Source organism: Ascaphus truei, chromosome 6 (assembly GCF_040206685.1).
Source record: "Ascaphus truei isolate aAscTru1 chromosome 6, aAscTru1.hap1, whole genome shotgun sequence".
Classification (NCBI taxonomy): domain Eukaryota; kingdom Metazoa; phylum Chordata; class Amphibia; order Anura; family Ascaphidae; genus Ascaphus; species Ascaphus truei.
Genome location: NC_134488.1, coordinates 131810511 through 131833415, shown reverse-complemented (window position 1 = coordinate 131833415; position 22905 = coordinate 131810511). Strand labels below are relative to the sequence as shown.

At 44.4% G+C, this 22905-nt stretch overlaps 2 protein-coding genes and 1 pseudogene across 2 annotated transcripts; all 3 read left to right on the top strand.

Moving 5' to 3' along the window:
• Positions 1-575: 575 nt before the first annotated feature.
• LOC142496594 (N-formyl peptide receptor 3-like) lies at positions 576-5198 on the top strand. The gene is made up of 2 exons (XM_075603261.1): positions 576-903; positions 3825-5198. Exon 2 carries the CDS (start codon positions 3838-3840, stop codon positions 4903-4905), a length of 1068 nt encoding a protein of 355 aa, XP_075459376.1. The 5' UTR covers positions 576-903; positions 3825-3837; the 3' UTR covers positions 4906-5198.
• Positions 5199-10198: 5000 nt separating this feature from the next.
• LOC142496593 (N-formyl peptide receptor 3-like) lies at positions 10199-16868 on the top strand (annotated as a pseudogene).
• Positions 16869-21346: 4478 nt separating this feature from the next.
• On the top strand, positions 21347-22419 carry LOC142498169 (chemerin-like receptor 1). The gene is given in 2 exon segments (XM_075606679.1): positions 21347-22022; positions 22025-22419. Coding segments are annotated over 2 exon segments (1071 nt in total).
• Positions 22420-22905: the final 486 nt, after the last annotated feature.

Here is a 22905-nt window from a genome sequence, read left to right as displayed (position 1 = left end):
GTCTAACCCTGTCATAAAGATATATGTATGTATGGACTGTTATGCATGTACACGCTATCTCTATGCAGCCGGGTGGGACAGCGGTGTTACATATGTCTCTACATGGATCCCATGATCAACAGAGAAAGGATTATACCGATAACATTAAATAACTGTCACACCATATACGGTTAGAGCAGTTACTCTATCTCAGAATGTGATCCTCCTGTATTCTGAGTCACATCACATCAGCCAATCAGGATTATTAGCCCAGAACTTTAATGCCCAATGTGATGGATCTGTAATTATAAGATTGCAGTTCTGTGAGAGCAGTAACAGTGCCAGCCCAGAGGAGACCGCAGGTCCCAGCAGCCGGTCCCAGCAGCCGGTCCCAGCTGCCGGTCCCAGCAGCCTGTCCCAGCCGCCTGTCCCAGCAGAGTGTCCCAGCAGCCTGTCCCAGCAGCCAGTCGCAGCAGAGTGTCCCAGCAGCCGGTCCCAGCCGACTGTCCCAGCCGCCTGTCCCAGCAGCCGGTCCCAGCAGAGTGTCCCAGCCGCCTGTCCCAGCCGCCTGTCCCAGCAGACGGTCCCAGCAGCCTGTCCCAGCAGCCTGTCCCAGCAGACGGTCCCAGCAGCCGGTCCCAGCAGACGGTCCCAGCAGCCGGTCCCAGCAGACTGTCCCAGCAGCCGGTCCCAGCAGAGTGTCCCAGGAAACTGTCCCAGAAGATTGTCCCAGTAGACTGTCCAAGCAGCGGGTTCCATGCAGCCTATCTCAGCACTGTCCCAGCAAGGATTTTTGGTAGAGTCAACCAAGTTACAGGAGCAGAAAGGAGCCTGTTTCACAGAGGGGGTATATCCACAGTGAGACGATCTGATCTCCTCAGCTGAAGGAGAAGAGGGGAGCAGATCTAAATGAGAAGACACAAGGTATTCCAATTAATTCATTTTATATTTGGGGTGCGATAGAGATATTCAGTATTTGAGATCTACCCTATGTTGTGATTTGTAACATTCAGGACCGGGAAGCAATGCGGAGATGTGCAGGCTTTAGTAGATTGAACTGATTATTGTAATATGGTGAAAGGGTTAAAATAATGTGATTAATGGTTAAAAAAGCGCATAATTATTTTATCAGTCATTTTTGATAGCGTAACCTGTAAATGTTAATAAAAATAAGAAATGTAGTCTAATTATGTTACATCTAACTAATAAATCCCGCAGTGTTATTATTAAAATATATTCAAATATTTATACACACACAGAGACACAGAGACACAGAGACACACACACACACACACACACACACGGACACACACACACACACACACACACACACACACACACACACACACACACACACACACACACACACACACACACACACACACACACACACACACACACACACACACACACACACACACACACTACCAATCTCGCCAGGCTGAGGTACAGTACACTGGACACATTTGTGAGATTTGAGCTGTCTGACACTTTATTTAATAGTTGGGGAATACTTAATATGATGATAGTTGTTCCTTTGCATACCAAATAGCATGTGCATATTGCACAGAGCTGACACAGTGACTGTTTGGGGGGTTGCTGTAGGCTATCAGATACATTCCTTATCTCATAGACTATTAGTTTTTTCTTCTCACAGTTTGCAGGTACTGACTGTATGTTACTGGTAGGTACAGGTAAGGCGTTAATACATCTTAAAGGGCTAATGGGTATATTCCAATCTCAATAACACAGTGTTACTGACGTCCGTTACTGATTTTGATAACATAACCGTATAATCCCTGAGATAATGACGTTTTGAGGTTCTGGCTCTTTAAGGTTTTTCCATAATTTGATTAAATCACAAACACATTTTTAGCACCAAAACCCGAGTGGAAGTTCTCCCCCTTCCTCTGCATGCTCCAGAGACACATTTCTCTGTGTGTGAAAGATACATATTGTTCTGTACGTTGCAAACCAATGTCACTCTCTGTATTAGTAACACACTGCTACAGATGTAGTAGACTTTACTGAACCTGTTAAGCCTGAATACCATACAAATATATACATTCACATCGCATTAAAGGGCACGAACATACAAGTTATGATAGTTCCTATGGCGCACGTGGTAACGCGTCATTAATACAACTCCTCATGTTAAAGGGTTAATAATGTCTGCTGCTGCTGCGCCAGCCTTTATTTTAACACTTCTCGGGGGCGTAGCGGTTGCATCTTCTGAATTCCACGCGCAATAAATTGGGCATCCCCGCATTCGCGCCGCCCAGCACCCGCGGTTGATCTGTTTAATTATAATGGTTTGGATTTAATTGGGGGAAATTCTTCGCGTAACCGCCAGGTGGCAGATATTCATGAATTGCAATTAATTCTAATGTGTACACTACTGTATATCTGTATGACTGTTACAGACACACATTGTTGGTTTGATGCACACATGTGTTTACACAAATGACACTATTCTGTACATCATATTAAAGAAGCAGGTCAGAGGTTTTTCTGGTGCTGGAAGTTGAAGAATAGGTGGGGTGGCGGTGAGGGTAGAGAACTGTGGGATCCTTTTCTAAGAGGTGCTGACCTTTTAGTACACGCCTGAAGAAAGAGAGATCTGCTGTGTTGGTTGGGATGATGACTATAAGGTTGGAGACGATCTTAAACTGGGGGGTTGGTGGGTGGGAGCCAAGCAAGAAATAATGGGAAAGACTTAATTGATTGGAATTGGGAGATAGTTATGGGTCATGGTACTGAGGTTGGGGGTGGGATAGTTCAGCAAGAGTGTTATTCACCAAGGTCTGATGGCAGATAATTTACCTGATCCAGAATGAACATTTTTTAGTTGATCCTCAACAGACATTAGTCATTTACATCGGGGCATTAACCCTCAACTGTCTAAATTTAATATAGGTTGTACTTGATGGACATACCGTAAGTCTTTTTTCAACCTCATCTACTATGTAGCTATTTACCTAAGTGACAGCTCTATGGAAACATGATTACAATCACAGTAATTGCTCCCATGAGGCCTTAAGATGCATTGGAATAAAGCAGAGGTGGTAAACTCCAGTCCTCAAGGGCCACCACAAGTTCAGGTATTCAGGATATATCTGCTTCAGCACAGGTGGCGTAATTAATGTCTCAATCAAAGATTGAGCCACCTGTGCTGAAGCAGGGATATCCTGAATTCCTGACCTTTGGTGGTGGCCCTTGAGGACTGGAGTTGGCCACTCCTGCAGTAGATGTTTGGTGACCTACGGTAATGGGAATGACTGCGTTGAGCTTGATACTGAACACAGTGTGAGTGCTGCGCTGAGAGCACAGAAACGAGGAAGTCATCACATGTGCTGTATATAATCTTCCAGTCTCACTCCCACCCACCCACCCACCCACCCACCCACCCACCACCCAGCCACCAGCTGCTGCATAATATCTACTCTCATTGTGTGCACCTCAATAGTTACTGGGGATCTCACTCCTGCATTTAGTTTGTTTTCAGTACAAGGGCAGTGAGTTCTATTTAGTGACCATTATAATGTACTGAGTAGTTAGCATGCTCCTGCCTACACGTTATATATTTTTCTATTGAGATACATTTATTTGTGTTAAAAATGCTATTTTGCCATTGGTCAATGTATCTATTGTTGCACTTTTTTAATGTGGCTTTATTAATATGTGATGAGTTTGTATGTGATGGAGTGATAGGGTTATTTATGTATTCTCGTTTTGTGCAATATTGTTGGGGGAGTATTTGATATTATTTTATAAAGTGAAAGCTCAATCAGTTCTGAGTACTCACCATATTCTTCTTTGTATTTTATATTCCTTGTGTGTGGCAGGAGAGCAGCCAGCATGGAGACGCCAGTTCCACCTGTTTATCCCACCAACAACAGCACTGAGGACAGATTTATGTATATAGAGACATATTTATTCATTATATATGTCATACCATACCTAAACATCACTTGTTTCAGTATCACATTCATCCTGGGGACTATAGGTAATGGTTTAGTCATCTGGATTGCTGGCTTCAAGATGAAGACAGTCAGTGCCGTGTGGTTCCTCAACCTAGCCGTGGCTGACTTTATATTTAATATCTTTCTTCCCTTTGAGATCACAAAGTATTATATGAGGCACCACTGGCCCTTTGGTCAAATACTATGCAAGGTCAGCATCACCATACTGTTCCTAAACATGCTTTCTAGTGTCTCTTTCTTAACAGTCATCAGCATTGACCGCTGTGTGTCAATCTTGTGGCCGTTTTGGGCCAAAATACACCGGACACCCAGGTTAGCGTCCACCATTGCAGTATTTATTTGGGTGTTCTCTCTGATCATCAGTGCCCCAAATCTGGCTTTTTATAATGTCCATAACTACTATAACAATTATTCTAGGTGTTATCTGGACTATGCAGTTCCTCCCTCTGATGATAGAACAATTGACTATAACAAATTGAATAAATGGAATGTAAGGAACCAGGCTATGATTATCACAAGGTTTGTCTCCATGTTTGTGATCCCCTTTACCATTATCCTGGTCTGTTATGGTTTTATAGTTTTCAAAATAAATAGAATTAAAAGGCCTACTAGGTCTCGGCGACCTTTCAAGGTTATCAGTGCCATTGTGGTCTGCTTCTTTTGCTGCTGGTTTCCATATCACATATGCCCAATTATATTATCCCTGAATAACACATATTTTTTTGTTTCTATGGCACCTGTCTCCATTTGTACTTGCCTGGCTTACTCCAACAGTTGCCTCAATCCCATCCTCTATGTCTTCTTGGGCAAAGACTTTAAGGACCACTTTAGGAAGTCCATACCGGCCATGTTGGAAAATGCCTTTAATGAGCGGTATGACCAGGGCTGTAAGGAAGGAGATGATGACGCTGATACTAAGGTGGAGCTGGATACTTCATGTTGACCTTGAGTATCTTTCTTCCTCTCTGTTCAACTAGTCCAGTGACTTATAAACCTGTATCTTGAATTTTAATCAAAAGATCAAGTCACCAAACAATGAACCGCAAAGTAAAACAGTGATTACATTACCAGTGTTATGCACGTTACCACTGAGCGACTCCTTGTCAGGCTGCTGTCCCAAATTAACGCAGGCACTGGTTTGGGAGACATTGTCTGTGCAGCTAGTGTTAAAAAGTGCAGAGACAAAGAGAGAAAGCACTGAACAAAGGCACAGAGGGGTCTATGTATCAAGGGAAATGTGGGGCAATTCTGGGACATTAACATATCTGCAGCAGATGAATGAGAGTTCTAGTCATGTGAATGTGGGGATTGTTCTCTGTTATACATGTAGCACAGATTCCCCCCCCCCCCCCCAGAATTGCACCACTTTTGCCTTGATAAATAGACATTAGAGCAATGTTTCCCAACCAGGGTTCCACGCAGCTTGGGGTTCTGTAAGAGGATGGGAAGGTTCCGCTGCACCCTGGGGTTCCATGATAGAATCAAAATGGGTCATGGAAATTCCCCATTCTCCCAGGATAGGGAGAGAACAGGGCAGTTGCTAGTGTGCTGAGCAGTTTCCTAAATCTTCATTGGCTGGGAAATGCAGCCAAACAGGAGGAGGTGTCAGGAACTTGAGTTGTGGCTGCCAGAGGATGAAGCAGCATGGGCAGGAGAGAGGCTGTGTGTCTGTATGGCCTGTGTGTATTTGTTCTGTGACTGTCTTTGTGTGTGTGTATTCTGTCACTTTCTCTGCCCTGTGGCTTATTTTACTCACTGTCTAGCTCTGCCCTGTGTCTCTGTGACTGTCTGTGTCTCTGTCCTGTGTCTCCTGTGTCAGTTTGTCTCTGTGACTGTCTGTCTTTGTCCTGTGTCCTGTGTCTCTTTCTGCACTGTCACTGTGACTGTCTGTCCCTGTCCTCTGTCTCCCATGTCTGTCTGTCTCTATCCTCTGCCTGTCTGTCTCTGCACTGTGTCTCTGTGACTGTCTGTCTCTGTTCTGTGTCTCCTGTGTCTGTCTCTGTCCTGTGTCTCCTGTCATGTGTCTCTAGAAAACCCTGACCTACTGTATTAGGAGAAGGGAAACATGACCCTTGGCCCGAGGGGCTGTCGCCCAGTGGCTTACCTCTCTCATCCTTTGGCCACATCCCCAAAAGGTTCCCACCCACCCACACATGTGGTGTAAGGTTTATGTGTAATGTTATGTTTATGAGTAATGTTATGATTGTGTTGTAAATCTTTTCTTTGAAAAAAATAAAATACAAAATGAGTTAGAATCGTTAGGGTTAAAGGTGTTGGTGGTGTTATTACATTTCATGTCACAGCTGGAGGGGTGTGGACTGGTCAGCTTTGCCCGGGTGGTAAATGTGGTGGAATGTGAGAGGTCCAACAGGATGCGGTCTTGGGTCAGGGCCAGTTGTGTTGGGCCCAATGGTGTATTCATACGCTGGGGAAACTGAACTTTGGCCTAGGAAAACCCTATCCTTTATATTGCTGCCCTGACTTTTGCTGCACCTTGGCTGAGGAAAAGCCTGTGTTTTCTGTTTATTGCACTTTGGCAAAATAAAAGCCTACATTTATTTTCCCAAAGCAGGTCTCCTGTCTTCACATCTGCACACATCGCCCACACGTTGGTTGCATTAATAGGGAATGTGATGTAGTCATTGGGACATTTCTATGTTTCTCTTTTTACATTTACAGAGAAAGCACAATGTTTTGTAGGTCATAGCCCCTTCATCAGGGTGGGTGATGGCTGGGATACCTTGATGTGCACAAAAGACACAAGATGATTTAACATGACCGTTTGTAGAGGGCTTGTCATACCATTGTCTTGAAATTGTAACGTTGCTCTTCTCTGAGTAGGAAGCGGACCCGCAGGGCTGAGGTAGGGGTATAAAATTACCGGCCAGAGCCAGGGGAAATAGTCCTGTTAGAGTAGTTGTGATCAGGCAGAGGTCAAGGCAGGCGACAAAGGTGCAAGTCCGGGTGCAGGCGGCAAAGGTGCAAGTCCGGGTACAGGCTGGGGTCAAGGCAGGCGGCACAGGCGCAATGGTCGGGGTAACAGCTGAGGTCGGCAAAAGGGAATCCAAAAGAACAGGGTTTTAATCAGGAACAGCAAAGGAGACAATTAGGAAAAAGCAGGCACCAGCAAAACAGGAGAAAAAAAATGAAAGAACATCCAAAGAGCGTGTGCCCATTAAAAGAATGATTTAATGGATTCCAGCAAAAGTTACAACAACATTATGGGGTACATAGCCCCCCCACCAACGCGTTTCGAGTGTAAGCTCTTTTTCAGTTACAAGCACCCTTCAATGAACTTTGTTTGTAAATAAAAAAATATTGATACTCTAAGTGTCGAGATCAAAATGTATTGTTACTCCATAGCAGCTACTATCATCCCACTTTGACAAGGAATTACAGGAAGTATCAAATGACGATGTTGCATGGGAGGAGAAACTTAACCCACCAATAGGAAGCAGTAATATCCAATGGGAATAGACTTTCCTGGGCTGCTCACTTTCCAAGTTCTGATGTCGGGAAACACCATTGCTTCCATCTTGTGGAATCCACCTCAATCTGCATTATCAGATATATTAGATACTCTATACACACACACACACACACACACACACACACACGCACGCACGCACGCACGCACGCACGCACACACACACACACACACACACATCAAGAAAAAAGAGAAAAAGCGCCCAAACCTAGTGCGTTGCTGTTATTAAAACAAATACAATATATTCCAAAAAGCTCACAAATGAACACTCACAAACAAACTAAAAATAAAGGCATCTTATGAGATACTGTATACTCATGCTCCAGCCGGCCCAACAGGATCAGAACTTACAACCTCTGCTATTCTGGGCAGTATTTTTTTAGTGTACAATAGTTCTTCAGATTTCCACGTGTGGATCGGATTTAGGTACCAAATCCGTGGATCCTATGTGTAGCACCCTGCTACATTTCTATGGCCTGGCACGTCAGTCCTGGTAACAGCAGGCAGAGCCAGGGTAAATAAGTCAGAAGCTGCTGAGATCCCATCCCCTCATGTTTCAATTATATAGCAGCTTATAGGCACATGTCTGGGCCTGTGAGCTGCTGGGACCACATGACAGGATGAGGGTCTGGCTACAGTTGATTCTGCCCAGTTACTGGGGCAGACTAGCCTGGCTGCTCCTACTGTATAAAGATGTGGGTTCCTCCAAATGAAGTGCAGTGCAGTGCTCCTTAGGGAGTATGTGTTCATTCCTATCTAGGGGTGAGGCCCTGTCCTCTCCAATGGGAGGAGGGGAGTAGATGTGTCCAGTCTACCTAGAAGCCTCTGGCTTCAAGGGTAAAGAACACCACACATATCCAGGGAGAGGGGGATCCCAAAGGAGTTTCCTGCGTGGGGTCTTTCTCTAAGAGAGGGACCCCAGGTAATACACCCGCAGTTCCAGGTGAAGCTGAGCAGACCAGGCAGGCTAGAACCTAGAACAACCCTCCTGACCTTGGTTAACAGACGGGGATGAGATTCCGGAAGATGCAGGGTCCTAGAACATAGGTAACCATCAGAGGCTTACAGGGAGGAACCATAGGTGGAACCATACTCCCTGTGCAATATAGGTCTTGAGCTTCTAGTGTTCCCATGTCTGAATGGATCACCTGTCTGGAGGGGGAGAGGTTACTCTGGTGTAAGGCCCTATTAAGGTTCCCCTGAAAGCCTGTCCTGATGCTGCTGTCTTGTCCTGTGCTATTTGCTTTAACTAAATACGTATTCATTGATTCAGTGTGTGGGTTCCTAGAGACGTTCAATAAACATCAACAAGTTGCAAAGTTCTTGGCACCCTTTTCCTATTCTTGTACCTGCAACTGCAATTTCCTCCTAAACAGCCCTGGTCTGACCCCACTAGGAAAAGATGACCCTGAGATAAGAGAGAACCACTGAGCTAAACAAAATATGAGCAGGTCTAACCCTGTCATAAAGATATATGTATGTATGGACTGTTATGCATGTACACGCTATCTCTATGCAGCCGGGTGGGACAGCGGTGTTACATATGTCTCTACATGGATCCCATGATCAACAGAAAGGATTATACCGATAACATTAAATAACTGTCACACCACATACGGTTAGCGCAGTTACTCTATCTCACAATGTGATCATCCTGTATTCTGAGTCACATCACATTAGCCAATCAGGATTATTAGCCCAGAGCTTTAATGCCCAATGTGATGGAGCTGTAATTATAAGATTGCAGTTCTGTGAGAGCAGTAACAGTGCCAGCCCAGAGGAGACCGCAGGTCCCAGCAGCCGGTCCCAGCAGAGTGTCCCAGCAGAGTGTCCCAGCAGACGGTCCCAGCAGCCTGTCCCAGCAGCCTGTCCCAGCAGCCGGTCCCAGCAGCCGGTCCCAGCAGACGGTCCCAGCAGCCGGTCCCAGCAGCCGGTCCCAGCAGCCGGTCCCAGCAGCCGGTCCCAGCAGAGTGTCCCAGCAGAGTGTCCCAGCAGCCGGTCCCAGCAGACTGTCCCAGCAGCCAGTCCCAGCAGCCAGTCCCAGCAGCCTGTCCCAGCAGACTGTCCCAGCAGCCTGTCCCAGCAGACGGTCCCAGCAGCCTGTCCCAGCAGCCAGTCCCAGCAGCCAGTCCCAGCAGACTGTCCCAGCAGAGTGTCCCAGCAGCCGGTCCCAGCAGAGTGTCCCAGCAGCCAGTCCCAGCAGCCGGTCCCAGCAGCCAGTCCCAGCAGCCAGTCCCAGCAGAGTGTCCCAGCAGACGGTCCCAGCAGACGGTCCCAGCAGCCTGTCCCAGCAGCCTGTCCCAGCAGACGGTCCCAGCAGACGGTCCCAGCAGACTGTCCCAGCAGCCTGTCCCAGCAGCCGGTCCCAGCAGCCAGTCCCAGCAGCCTGTCCCAGCAGCCTGTCCCAGCAGACGGTCCCAGCAGCCAGTCCCAGCAGAGTGTCCCAGCAGACGGTCCCAGCAGACGGTCCCAGCAGACGGTCCCAGCAGACGGTCCCAGCAGACTGTCCCAGCAGAGTGTCCCAGCAGCCTGTCCCAGCAGACGGTCCCAGCAGACGGTCCCAGCAGAGTGTCCCAGCAGCTTGTCCCAGCAGCCAGTCCCAGCAGACGGTCCAAGCAGCCAGTCCCAGCAGCCTGTCCCAGCAGCCCGTCCCAGCAGAGTGTCCCAGCAGAGTGTCCCAGCTGACTGTCCCAGCAGCCTGTCCCAGTAGACGGTCCCAGCAGCCTGTCCCAGTAGACGGTCCCAGCGGCCGGTCCCAGCAGCCTGTCCCAGCAGAGTGTCCCAGCAGCTTGTCCCAGCAGACTGTCCCAGCAGCCTGTCCAAGCAGCTAGTCCCAGCAGAGTGTCTCAGCAGCCGGTCCCAGCAGAGTGTCCCAGCAGCTTGTCCCAGGAAACTGTCCCAGAAGAGTGTCCCAGCAGACTGTCCCAGGAAACTGTCCCAGAAGAGTGTCCCAGCAGACTGTCCCAGAAGAGTGTCCCAGTAGACTGTCCAAGCAGCGGGTCCAAGCAGCCGGTCCCAGCAGCGGGTCCAAGCAGCCTATCTCAGCACTATCCCAGCAAGGATTTTTGGTAGAGTCAACCAAGTTACAGGAGCAGAAAGGAGCCTGTTTCACCGAGGGGGATATCCACAGTGAGATGATCTGATCTCTTCAGCTGAAGGAGAAGAGGGGAACAGATCTAAATGAGAAGACACAAGGTATTCAAATTAATTTGTTTTATATTTGGGGTGCGATAGAGATATTCAGTATTTGAGATCTACCCTATGTTGTGATTTGTAACATTCAGGACCAGGGAAGCAATGCGGTGATGTGCAGGCTTTAGTAGATAAAACTGATTATTGTAATATGGTGAAAGGGTTAAAATAATGTGATTAATGGTTAAAAAAGCGCATAATTATTTTATCAGTCATTTTTGATAGCGTATCCTGTAAATGTTAATAAAAATAAGAAATGTAGTCTAATTATGTTACATCTAACTAATAAATCCCGCAGTGTTATTATTAAAATATATTCAAATATTTATACACAGACACAGACACAGACACACACACACACACACACACACACACACACACACACACACACACACACACACACACACACACACACACACACACACACACACACACACACACACACACACACACACACACACACACACACAAACACACACACACACACACACACACACACACACACACACACACACACACACACACACTGCTGTAGGCTATCAGATACATTCCTTATCTCATAGATTATTAGTTCTTTCTTCTCACAGTTTGCAGGAACTGACTGTATGTTACTGGTAGGTACAGGTAAGGCATTAATACATCTTAAAGGGCTAATGCGTTTCGTCCAATCTCACTAACACAGTGTTACTGACGCCCGTTACTGATTTTGATAACATAACCGTATACAGTAATCCCTGAGATAATGACGTTTTGAGGTTCTGGCCCTTTAAGGTTTTTCCATAATTTGATTAAATCACAAACACATTTTTAGCACCAAAACCCGAGTGAAAGTTCTCCCCCTTCCTCTGCATGCTCCAGAGACACATTTCTCTGCCTGTGAAAGATACATATTGTTCTGTATGTTGCAAACCAATGTCACTCTCTGTATTAGTAACCCATTGCTACAGATGTAGCAGACTTTACTGCCCCTGTTAAGCCTGAATATCATATGAATACCATACAAATATATACATTCCCATTGCATTAAAGGGCACGAACATACAAGTTATGATAGTTCCAATGGCGCACGTGGTAACGCGTCATTAATACAATGCCTCATAATAAAGGGTTTAATAATGTCTGCTACTGCTGCGCCAGCCTTTATTTTAACACTTCTCGGGGGCATAGCGGTTGCATCTTCTGAATTCCACGTGCAATAAATTGGGCATCCCCGCATTCATGCCGCATTCGCGCCGCCCAGCACCCGCGGTTGATCTGTTTAATTATAATAGTTTGGATTTAATTGGGGGCAATTCTTCGCGTAACCGCCAGGTGGCAGATATTCATGATTTGCAATTAATTCTAATGTGTACACTACTGTATATCTGTATGTCTGTTACAGACACACATTGTTGGTTTGATGCACACATGTGTTTACACAAATTACACTATTCTGTACATCATATGAAAGAAGCAGGTCAGAGGTTTTTCTGGTGATGGAAAGTTGAAGAATAGTTACAGGTTGTGATACATTTTAATGGGATAACATGACAATTGTTAAGTGATGGAATGGATGTAGAGAGATTCCAGAAACCTTGCAGGTCTCATCTACTAGTAACTAGTGTACTGTCACGCGCACTGTCTCCAAGGTACAGTACTAAGCAATACTACAGTACATGTGCCATGTGCAAACTCGACGGAGCAGTGGGAGCTTGGGGATTAATGTATTGCTGAATATTTGGTGTAGGAACATAAGGTTGGTCGGGGGGGAGCGGTGAGGGTAGAGAACTGTGGGATCTTTTTCTAAGACGTGCTGCCCTTTTAGTACACGCCTGAAAAAAGAGAGATCTGCTGTGTTGGTTGGGATGATGACTATAAGGTTGGACACAATCTTAAACTGGGGGGTTGGTGGGTGGGTTGGAGCCAAGCAAGAAATAATGGGAAAGACCTAATTGATTGGAATTGGGAGATAGTTATGGGTCATGGTACTGAGGTTCGGGGGGTGGGATAGTTCAGCCAGGGGGTGATTCACCAAGGTCTGATGGCAGATAATTTACCTGATCCAGAATGAACATTTTTTAGTTGATCCTCAACAGACATTAGTCATTTACATTGGGGCATTAACCCTCAACTGTCTAAATGTAATATAGGTTGAACTTGATGGACATACAGTATGTCTTTTTCAACCTCATCTACTATGTAGCTATTTACCTAAGTGACAGCTCTATGGAAACATGATTACACTCACCATAATTGCTCCCATGAGGCCTTAAGATGCATTGGAATAAAGCAGAGGTGGTAAACGCCAGTCTTCAAGGGCCACCACAAGTTCAGGTATTCAGGATATATCTGCTTCAGCACAGGTGGCTTGGTTAATGTCTCAATCAAAGATTGAGCCACCTGTGCTGAAACATGGATATCCTGAATTCCTGACCTGTTGGTGGTGGCCCTTGAGGACTAGAGTTGGCCGCCCCTGCAGTAGATGTTTGGTGACCTACGGTAATGTGAATGGCTGCGTTGAGCTTGATACTGAGCACAGTGTGAGTGCTGCACTGAGAGCACAGAAACGAGGAAGTCATCACATGTGCTGTATATAATATTCCAGTCTCACTCCCACCCACCCAGCCACCAGCTGCTGCATAACATCTGCTCTCATAGTGTGCACTTCAATAGTTACTGGGGATCTCACTCCTGCATTTAGTTTGTTTTCAGTACAAGAGCAGTGTGTTCTATTTAGTGACGATTATAATGTACTGAGTAGTTAGCATGCTCCTGTCTACACATTATACATTTTTCTATTGAGATACATTTATTTGTGTTAAAAATGCTATTTTGCCATTGTTCAATGTTTGTATTTGTCACGAGAGCTTGCGACAGGCTGTAATTTACACCAAAACTATATATATAAATATATATATATACCTGGGTTTGAACTGGGACGAGACTTAGATATGATAAATATAATTTATTCCTTGATAAAGGTGAACACAACAGATTATACAATAACAGCAAAATATAGACACTTACTTAAAGATTAGGACAGAAGGCCATCAGGATACAGATTTGGCCACTTCTTCCATAATTCCAGTTGACATCACAGCAAAACAGGCAGGTCATAAATGACACAGGCCTGATGACATGCAGACATGAAGACATTTGCATGAAGAACAATGAACAACATGAACAACATGGGTAAAGGGTGGCTTTGACTTATATACTATGTCAAACTCATCTCTTTAACCCTAGGTGCCGCGACGGCTAGCAAAAGTCTTTGAAGCTCTTTTGGCTTCCATTGAAGTGTGAATTACCACATTTACAAAAACATCTACTTCCCTTGGTCCCTAGGCCCAGCATAACAATTAGCAATTTGGTCTTTGATGACCAGGCTTGTAAATTCTCCTTTCCTGCTCATCACAACAGGGGTTCCTCTGAACTCAACCAAAGTTTCATATTTACTGCAAATCATTGCATAACTTCCGTTCCGTAATACACACAGTCAGGTGAGATATATTAATACAGTCTGTGACACCTGACGTTCGCAGAGATACCCAACATTACAGTGTAATATGAAAATTAATAGAGATATTAATATCTGGCATTTAGCAGCAGGTACATATACAGTGTTTAGACTCCCAAAGATATGCTAAATCCCACGATTACAAATATGTAACTCTTATCCTTTTCAGCCAAGGACATCTCATAATATTCTTATATTTAATAAGGACACCAATTCAGATATCCTGCTTGGGGTTGCCCACCCTGGCCCCATCAATAAAACCTTTTGAAGTAGGCTTGTAGCTTTTCGCATAACCAATTAGGTCATTACCTGTTGATCACTAGGTGTCACACCTCTCTGTTGATATACACTTCCAGTGAATATCACACGTGAATAGACTCATATGAGGCACCATTTGGTTCCTCATGCATTACAAAGGCAGGCTGAGGTTATTAGCATTTGGCCTGTACATTTTAAAAACCCGTCTGCATTTCACCTTCCACTTCAATTAAGCCCCTTGAAGTCCAGGTTTCCTGAAAAGACACAATACAATGGAATTTCCTTAAACTGTAGCTTATTATCCCCGTTATGATCCAGGGTGTGGGTTATGTAGTTTTAAAACACAGAGAAGCAATATTTAGGCACAAGCTTGCATTCCCCCATCTGCATCTATCATGTGGGGTTCTAAAACCTCCTCTTCTCTAAGACACCAGCTAAGAATACCTTGCTGGCAGGCAAGACAGGTTAAAATATCGCCCCCCTTTCCCCTCATGTTCCAGACATCCCTGCCCTGCAGCTATTTCTCATAAGAGGCCACCCATACAAGGCAATCCACTTACAAGCTGACACAGGCAGTTGCAGGCCCATGAGGCAAAGGGAATACACAGATAATGCATTAACTAGCCCACTGGGCTTACACAGTTAACCCCACATACACAGTTCCTAGTTTATATCCCTCTGGGGGGACAGTATAAAAGGAGAACAAAAATTACAGGCAACACAGTAAGGTACAATATTAGACCCAAGAGCTGACACTCTGAGCCCATATCATATGGTTTCAGGGGCAGCCAGCCGGGCTCCACCTTTATTAAGGCAGGCCGGCTACGCCTACCGCCACAGTATTGTTGCACTTTTTTAATGTGGCGTTATTAATAGTCTTGTATGTGATGAGTTTGTATGTGATGGAGTGATAGGGTCATTTATGTATTCTCTTTTTGTGCAATATTGTTGGGGGAGTATTTGATATTATTTTATAAAGTGAAAGCTCAATCAGTTCTGAGTACTCACCATATTCTTCTTTGTACTTTATATTCCTTGTGTTTGGCAGGAGAGCAGCCAGCATGGAGACGCCTGTTCCGCCTGTTTATCCCACCAACAACAGCACTGAGTACAGATTTAAGTATATGGAGACTTATTTATTCATTATATATGTCATAACAATCCTAAACATCACTTGTTTCAGTATCACATTCATCCTGGGGACTATAGGTAATGGTTTAGTCATCTGGATTGCCGGCTTCAAGATGAAGACAGTTAGTGCCGTGTGGTTCCTCAACCTAGCCATGGCTGACTTTATATTTAATATCTTTCTTCCCTTTGAGATCACAAAGTATTATATGAGACACCACTGGCCCTTTGGCCAAATACTATGCAAGGTCAGCATCACCATACTGTTCTTAAACATGCTTGCTAGTGTCTCTTTCTTAACAGTCATCAGCGTTGACCGCTGTGTTTCCATCTTGTGGACATTTTGGGCCAAAATACACCGGACACCCAGGTTAGCATCCACCATTGCAGTATTTATTTGGGTGTTCTCTCTGATCATCAGTGCCCCAAATCTGGCTTTTTATAATGTCCATAACTACTATAATAATTATTCTAGGTGTTATCTGCAGTTTCTCCCTCTGATGATGGTACAATTGACGATAACAAATGGATTCTAAGGAACTGGGCTATGATTATCACACGGTTTGTCTGCATGTTTGTGATCCCCTTTACCATTATCCTGGTCTGTTATGGTTTTATAGTTTTCACAATAAATAGAATTAAAAGGCCTACTAGGTCTCGGCGACCTTTCAAGGTTATCAGTGCTATTGTGATCTGCTTCTTTTGCTGCTGGTTTCCATATCACATATGCCCAATTATATTATCCTGAATAACACAGATTATTTTGTTTCTATGGCACCTGTCTCCATTTTTACTTGCCTGGCTTACTCCAACAGTTGCCTCAATCCCATCATCTATGTCTTCTTGGGCAAAGACTTTAAGGACCACTTTAGGAAGTCCATACCGGCCACGCTGGAAAATGCCTTTAATGAGCGGTATGACCAGGGCTACAAGGAAGGAGATAATGCTGCTGAAATCAAGGTGGAGCTGCTTTCTTCATATTGACCTTGAGTATCTTTCTTCCTCTCTGATCAACTATGTAGTCCAGTGACTTATAAACCTGTATCTTGAATTCTAATCAAAAGATCAACTCACCAAACAATGAACCGCAAAGTGAAACAGTGATTACATTACCAGTGTTATGCACGTTACAACTGAGCTTCTCCTTGTCAGGCTGCTGTCCCCATTTAACACAGGTACTGGTTTGGGAGACATTTTCTGTGCAGCTAGTGTTTAAAAGTGCAGAGACAAAGAGAGAAAGCTCTGAACAAAGGCACAGAGGGGTCTATGTATCAAGGCAAATGTGGGGCAATTCTGGGGCATTAACATATCTGCAGCAGATGAATGAGAGTTCTAGTCATGTGAATGTGGGATTGTTCTGTTATACATGTAGCACAGATTTCCCCCCAGAATTGCACCACTATTGCCTTGATAAATAGACATTAGAGCAGTGTTTCCCAACCAGGGTTCCACGCACCTTGGGGTTCTGTTAGAGGATGAGATGGTTCTGCTGCACCCTGGGTTTCCATGATAGAATCAAAATGGGTCATGGAAATTCCCCATTCTCCCAGAGAGAGAGCAGGGCAGTTCCTAGTGTGCTGAGCAGTTTCCTCAATCCACATTGGCTGGGAAATGCAGCCAAACAGTAGGAGGTGTCAGGAACTTGAGTTGTGGCCAACCAGAGGATGAAGCTGCTAGGGCAAGAGAGAGGCCGTGTGTCTGTGTGTCCTGTATGTATTTGTTCTGTGACTGTCTTTGTGTGTGGGTATTCTGTCACTTTCTCTGACCTGTGGCTTCTTTTAATCTCTGTCTAGCTCTGCCTTGTGTCTCTGTGACTGTCTGTGTCTCTGTCCTGTGTCTCCTGTGATTGTCTTTCTGTCTCTATCCTTTACCTGTCTGTCTCTATCCTGTGTCTCCTGTGATTGTGTATATGTCTCTGTCCTCTACCTGTCTGTCTCTGTCCTGTGTCTCCTTTGTCAGTTTGTCTCTGTGACTGTCTGTTTTTGTCCTGTGTCCTGTGTCTCTTTCTGCACTGTGTCACTGTGACTGTCTGTCCCTGTCCTTTGTCTCCCATGTCTGTCTGTCTCTGTCCTCTGCCTGTCTGTCTCATCCTGTGTCTCCTGTGTCTGCCTGTCTCTGCACTGTGTCGCTGTGACTGTCTGTCTATGCCCTGTATCTCCTGTGACTGTCTCTGTCATGTGTCGCCAGAAAACCCTGACCTATTAGGAGAAGGAAAACATGACCCTTGGCCCGAGGGGCTGTCTCCCAGTGGCTTACCTCTCTCATCCTTTGGCCACATCCCCAAAAGGTTCCCACCCACCCACACATGTGGTGTAAGGTTTATGTGTAATGTTATGTTTATGAGTAATGTTATGATTGTGTTGTAAATCTTTTCTTTGAAAAAAATAAAATACAAAATGATTTAGAAAGGTTAGGGTTAAAGGTGTTGGTGGTATTATTACATTTCATGTCACAGCTGGAGGGGTGTGGACTGGTCAGCTTTGCCCGGGTGGTAAATTTGGTGGAATGTGAGAGGTCCAACAGGATGCGGTCTTTGGTCAGGGCCAGTTGTGTTGGGCCCAAGGGTGTGTTCATACGCTGGGGAAACTGAACTTTGGCCTAGGAAACCCCTATCCTTTATATTGCTGCCCTGACTTTTGCTGCACCTTGGCTGAGGAAAAGCCTGTGTTTTCTGTTTATTGCACTTTGGCAAAATAAAAGCCTACATTCACTTTCCCAAAGCAGGTCTCCTGTCTTCACCTCTGCACACATCGCCAACACGTTGGTTGCATTAATAGGGAATGTGATGTAGTCATTGGGACATTTCTATGTTTCTCTTTTTACATTTACAGAGAAAGCACAATGTTTTGTAGGTCATAGCCCCTTCATCAGGCAAGTGATGGCTAGGATACCTTGATGTGCACAAAAGACACAAGATGATTTAACATTACCTTTTTTAGAGATCTTGTCATACCATTGTCTTGAAATTGTAATGTTGCTCGTCTCTGAGTAGGAAGCGGACCCACAGGGCTGATGTAGGGGTATAAAATTACCGACCAGAGTCAGGGGAAATAGTCTTGTTAGAGTAGTTGTGATCAAGCAGAGGTCAAGGCAGGCGGCAAAGGTTCAAGTAGCAGACTTTACTGCCCATGTTAAGCCTGAATACCATACAAATATATTCATTCACATTGAATTAAAGGGCACGAACATACAAATTATGATAGTTCCAATGGCGCACGTGGTAACGCGTCATTAATACAATGCCTCATGATAAAGGGGTTAATAATGTCTGCTACTGCTGCGCCAGCCTTTATTTTAACACTTCTCGGGGGCGTAACTGTTGCATCTTCTGAATTCCACGCGCAATAAATTGGGCATCCCCGCATTCATGCCGCATTTGCGCCGCCCAGCACCCGCGGTTGATCTGTTTAATTATAAAGGTTCGGATTTAATTGGGGGCAATTCTTCGCGTAACCGCCAGGTGGCAGATATTCATGAATTGCAATTAATTCTAATGTGTACACTATTGTATATCTGTTTGACTGTTACAGACACACATTGTTGGTTTGATGCACACATGTGTTTACACAAATTACACTATTCTGTACATCATATTAAAGAAGCAGGTCAGAGGTTTTTCTGGTGCTGGAAAGTTGAAAAATAGTTGCCGGTTGTGATACATTTGTATGGGATAACATGATAATTGTTAAGTAATGGAATGAATGTACAGAGATTCCAGGAACCTTGCAGTTCTCATCTACAAGTAACTAGTGTACTGTCACGCGCACTGTCTCCAAGGTACTAAGCAATACTACAGTACATATGCCATGTAACCACCTCAAACCCACCGTAGCAAACTTAACACCCTCTACAATTCAATTTGTCGTTTTGATCTCCAATGCAACTACAACACACATCACTGCGAAATGCTCAAAGAACTAGATTGGTCATTACACAAGTACAGTATAGGCGCAAAGTTTACCTTTCCTGTCTTGCCTTTAAATTCTTTATGGGCAAGCTACCCAGCTACCTGAACAAGCTCCTCACCCATACCACATGCAGCACTTATCACCTAAGATCAGACTCCAAAAGACTGTTCATGGTCCCAAGGCTCAACAAAGTATCCGGCCGTTCCTCCTTCTCTTACCGTGCACCCCAAAACTGGAACAACCTACCAGAGACTCTCACATCCACCACCAGTTTAAGCTCTTTCAAATCTAAGGCGGTCTCACATTTTAATCTGGTCTGTAACTGTTTCATACGCTCATAATATATATTTTCTTTAACTGTGCATGCAATGTCTTGTATATAATGTATACCCTGTTCATTTATGTCACTGTATTTGTAAACATGTATTATTTGTCTTAACTCTGTGCCCAGGAAATACTTGAAAACGAGAGGTAACTCGCAATGTATTACTTCCTGGTAAAATACTTAATAAATAAATAAATAATGTGCAAACCCGAGGGAGCAGTGGGAGCTTGGGGATTAATGCATTGCTGAGGAATTGGTGTAGGAACAGAAGGTTGGGGGGTGGGGGAAAGTAGAGAACTGTGGGATCCTTTTCTAAGAGGTGCTGTCCTTTTATTAGAGATTGTACATGCCTGAAGAGAGATCTGCTGTGTTGGTTGGGATGATGACTATAAAGTTGGACATGATCTTAAACTGGGGGGTTGGTGGGTGGGAGACAAGCAAAAAATACTGGGAAAGACCTAATTGATTGGAATTAGGAGATAGTTATGGGTAATGGTACTGAGGTTGGGGGTGGGATAGTTCAGCAAGGGGGTGATTCACCAAGGTCTGATGGCAGATCATTTACCTGATCCAGAATGAACATTTTTTAGTTGATCCTCAACAGACATTAGTCATTTACATCGGGGCATTAACCCTCAGCAGTCTCAATGTGATATAGTTTGAACTTTATGGACATACAGTATGTCTTTTTTCAACCTCATCTACTATGTAGCTATTTACCTAAGTGACAGCTCTATGGAAACATGATGACACTCACCATAATTGCTCCCATGAGGCTTTAAGATGCATTGGAATAAAGCAGAGGTGGTAAACTCCAGTCCTCAAGGGCCACCACAAGTTCAGGTATTCAGGATATATCTGCTTCAGCACAGGTGGCGTAATTAATGTCTCAATCAAAGATTGAGTCACCTGTGCTGAAGCAGGGATATCCTGAATTCCTGACCTGTTGGTGGTGGCCCTTGAGGACTGGAGTTGGCCACTCCTGCAGTAGATGTTTGGTGACCTACGGTAATGTGAATGGTTGCATTGAGCTTGATACTGAGCACAGTGTGAGTGCTGCACTGAGAGCACAGAAACGAGGAAGTCATCACATGTGCTGTATATAATCTTCCAGTCTCACTCCCAGCCACCCAGCCACCGGCTGCTGCATAACATCTGCTCTCAGAGTGTGCACCTCAATAGTTACTGGGGATCTCACTCCTGCATTTAGTTTGTTTTCAGAACAAGGGCAGTGAGTTCTATTTAGTGACCATTATAATGTACTGAGTAGTTAGCATGCTCCTGCCTACGCATTATACATTTTTTCTATTCAGATACATTTATTTGTGTTAAAAATGCTATTTTGGAATTTGTCAATGTTTGTATTGTTGCACTTTCTTAATGTGGCTTTAAGCCTTTTAATATGTCTTGTATGTGATGAGTTTGTATATGATGGAGTGATAGGGTCATTTATGTTTTCTCTTTTTGTGCAATTTGGTTGCGGGAGTATTTGATATTATTTTATAAAGTGAAAGCTCAATCAGTTCTGAGTACTCACCATATTCTTCTTTGTACTTTATATTCCTTGTGTGTGGCAGGAGAGCAGCCAGCATGGAGACACCTGTTCCCCCTGTTTATCCCACCAACAACATCACGGAGGACATATTTACATATGAAGATCTGGAGACTTTGTTATTGAAAATATTTCACATACCAAACCTATACATCACTTGTTACAGTATCACATTCATCCTGGGGACTATAGGTAATGGTTTAGTCATCTGGATTGCCGGCTTCAAGATGAAGACAGTCAGTGCCATGTGGTTCCTCAACCTAGCCATGGCTGACTTTATATTTAATATCTTTCTTCCCTTTGAGATCACAAAGTATTATATGTGGTACCACTGGCCATTTGGCCAAATACTATGCAAGGTCAGCATCACCATGCTGTTCCTAAACATGCTTGCTAGTGTCTCTTTCTTAACGGTCATCAGCATTGACCACTGTGTTTTCATCCTGTGGCCTTTTTGGGCCAAAATACACCGGACTCCCAGGTTAGCGTCCACCATTGCAGTATTTATTTGGGTGTTCTCTCTGATAATCAGTGCCCCAAATCTGGCTTTTTATGATGTCCAGCATGACATCACTAACAATGTTTCTACTTGTTTTCCTGACTATGCAGTTTCTTCCTTTGATGATGAAACATTTGACGATAATAAATGGAATCTAAGGAACTGGGCTATGATTATTACAAGGTTTGTCTGCATGTTTGTGATCCCCTTTACCATTTCCTGGTCTGTTATGGCCCCATAGTTTTCAAAATAAGAAGAATTAAAAGGCCTACTCCGTCTCGGCGACCTTTCAAGGTTATCAGTGCCATTGTGGTCTGCTTCTTTTGCTGCTGGTTTCCATATCACATATGCATGATTAGAAACTCCATAATTGGCATAGATTCCGAAATTACTGTTATACTTTACTCCATTTCTATGATATTGGCTTACTCCAACAGTTGCCTCAATCCCATCCTCTATGTCTTCTTGGGCAAAGACTTTAAGGAACGCTTTAGGAAGTCCATACCCACTATGCTGGAAAATGCCTTTAACGAGCGGTCGGACCAGTCCTACAAGGAAGGAGATGATGACGCTGATATTAAGGTGGAGCTGGATGCTTCCTGTGTAGCGTGAGTATCTTTCTTCCTCTCTGATCAACTGGTCCAGTGACTTATAAACCTGTATCTTGAATTCTAATCAAAAGATCAAGTCACCAAACAATGAACCGCAAAGTAAAACAGTGATTACATTACCAGTGTTATGCACGTTACAACTGAGCGTCTCCTTGTCAGGCTGCTATAAAGATTAACACGGGTACTGGTTTGGGAGACATTTGCTGTGCAGCTAGTGTTAAAAAGTGCAGAGACAAAGAGAGAAAGCACTGAACAACGACACAGGTGCCTATTCTAGTAGCCTCGATAACCAACTCATCGAGGTTTTTGAGCTGTTCTCACAAGGTAGTTATTCAGAAAGCCTCGATAAGTTGATTAAATCGTGCGGTGAAAGCATTTAATCAGGATTTCTGGCTTCTGGCCAAACACTTGGCGCGGTAGCCGGCGAGAAGCACCAAATCGCAATGTTTAGAAAATCGTGCAATTCTATTAGCCTTGATAAATGAAA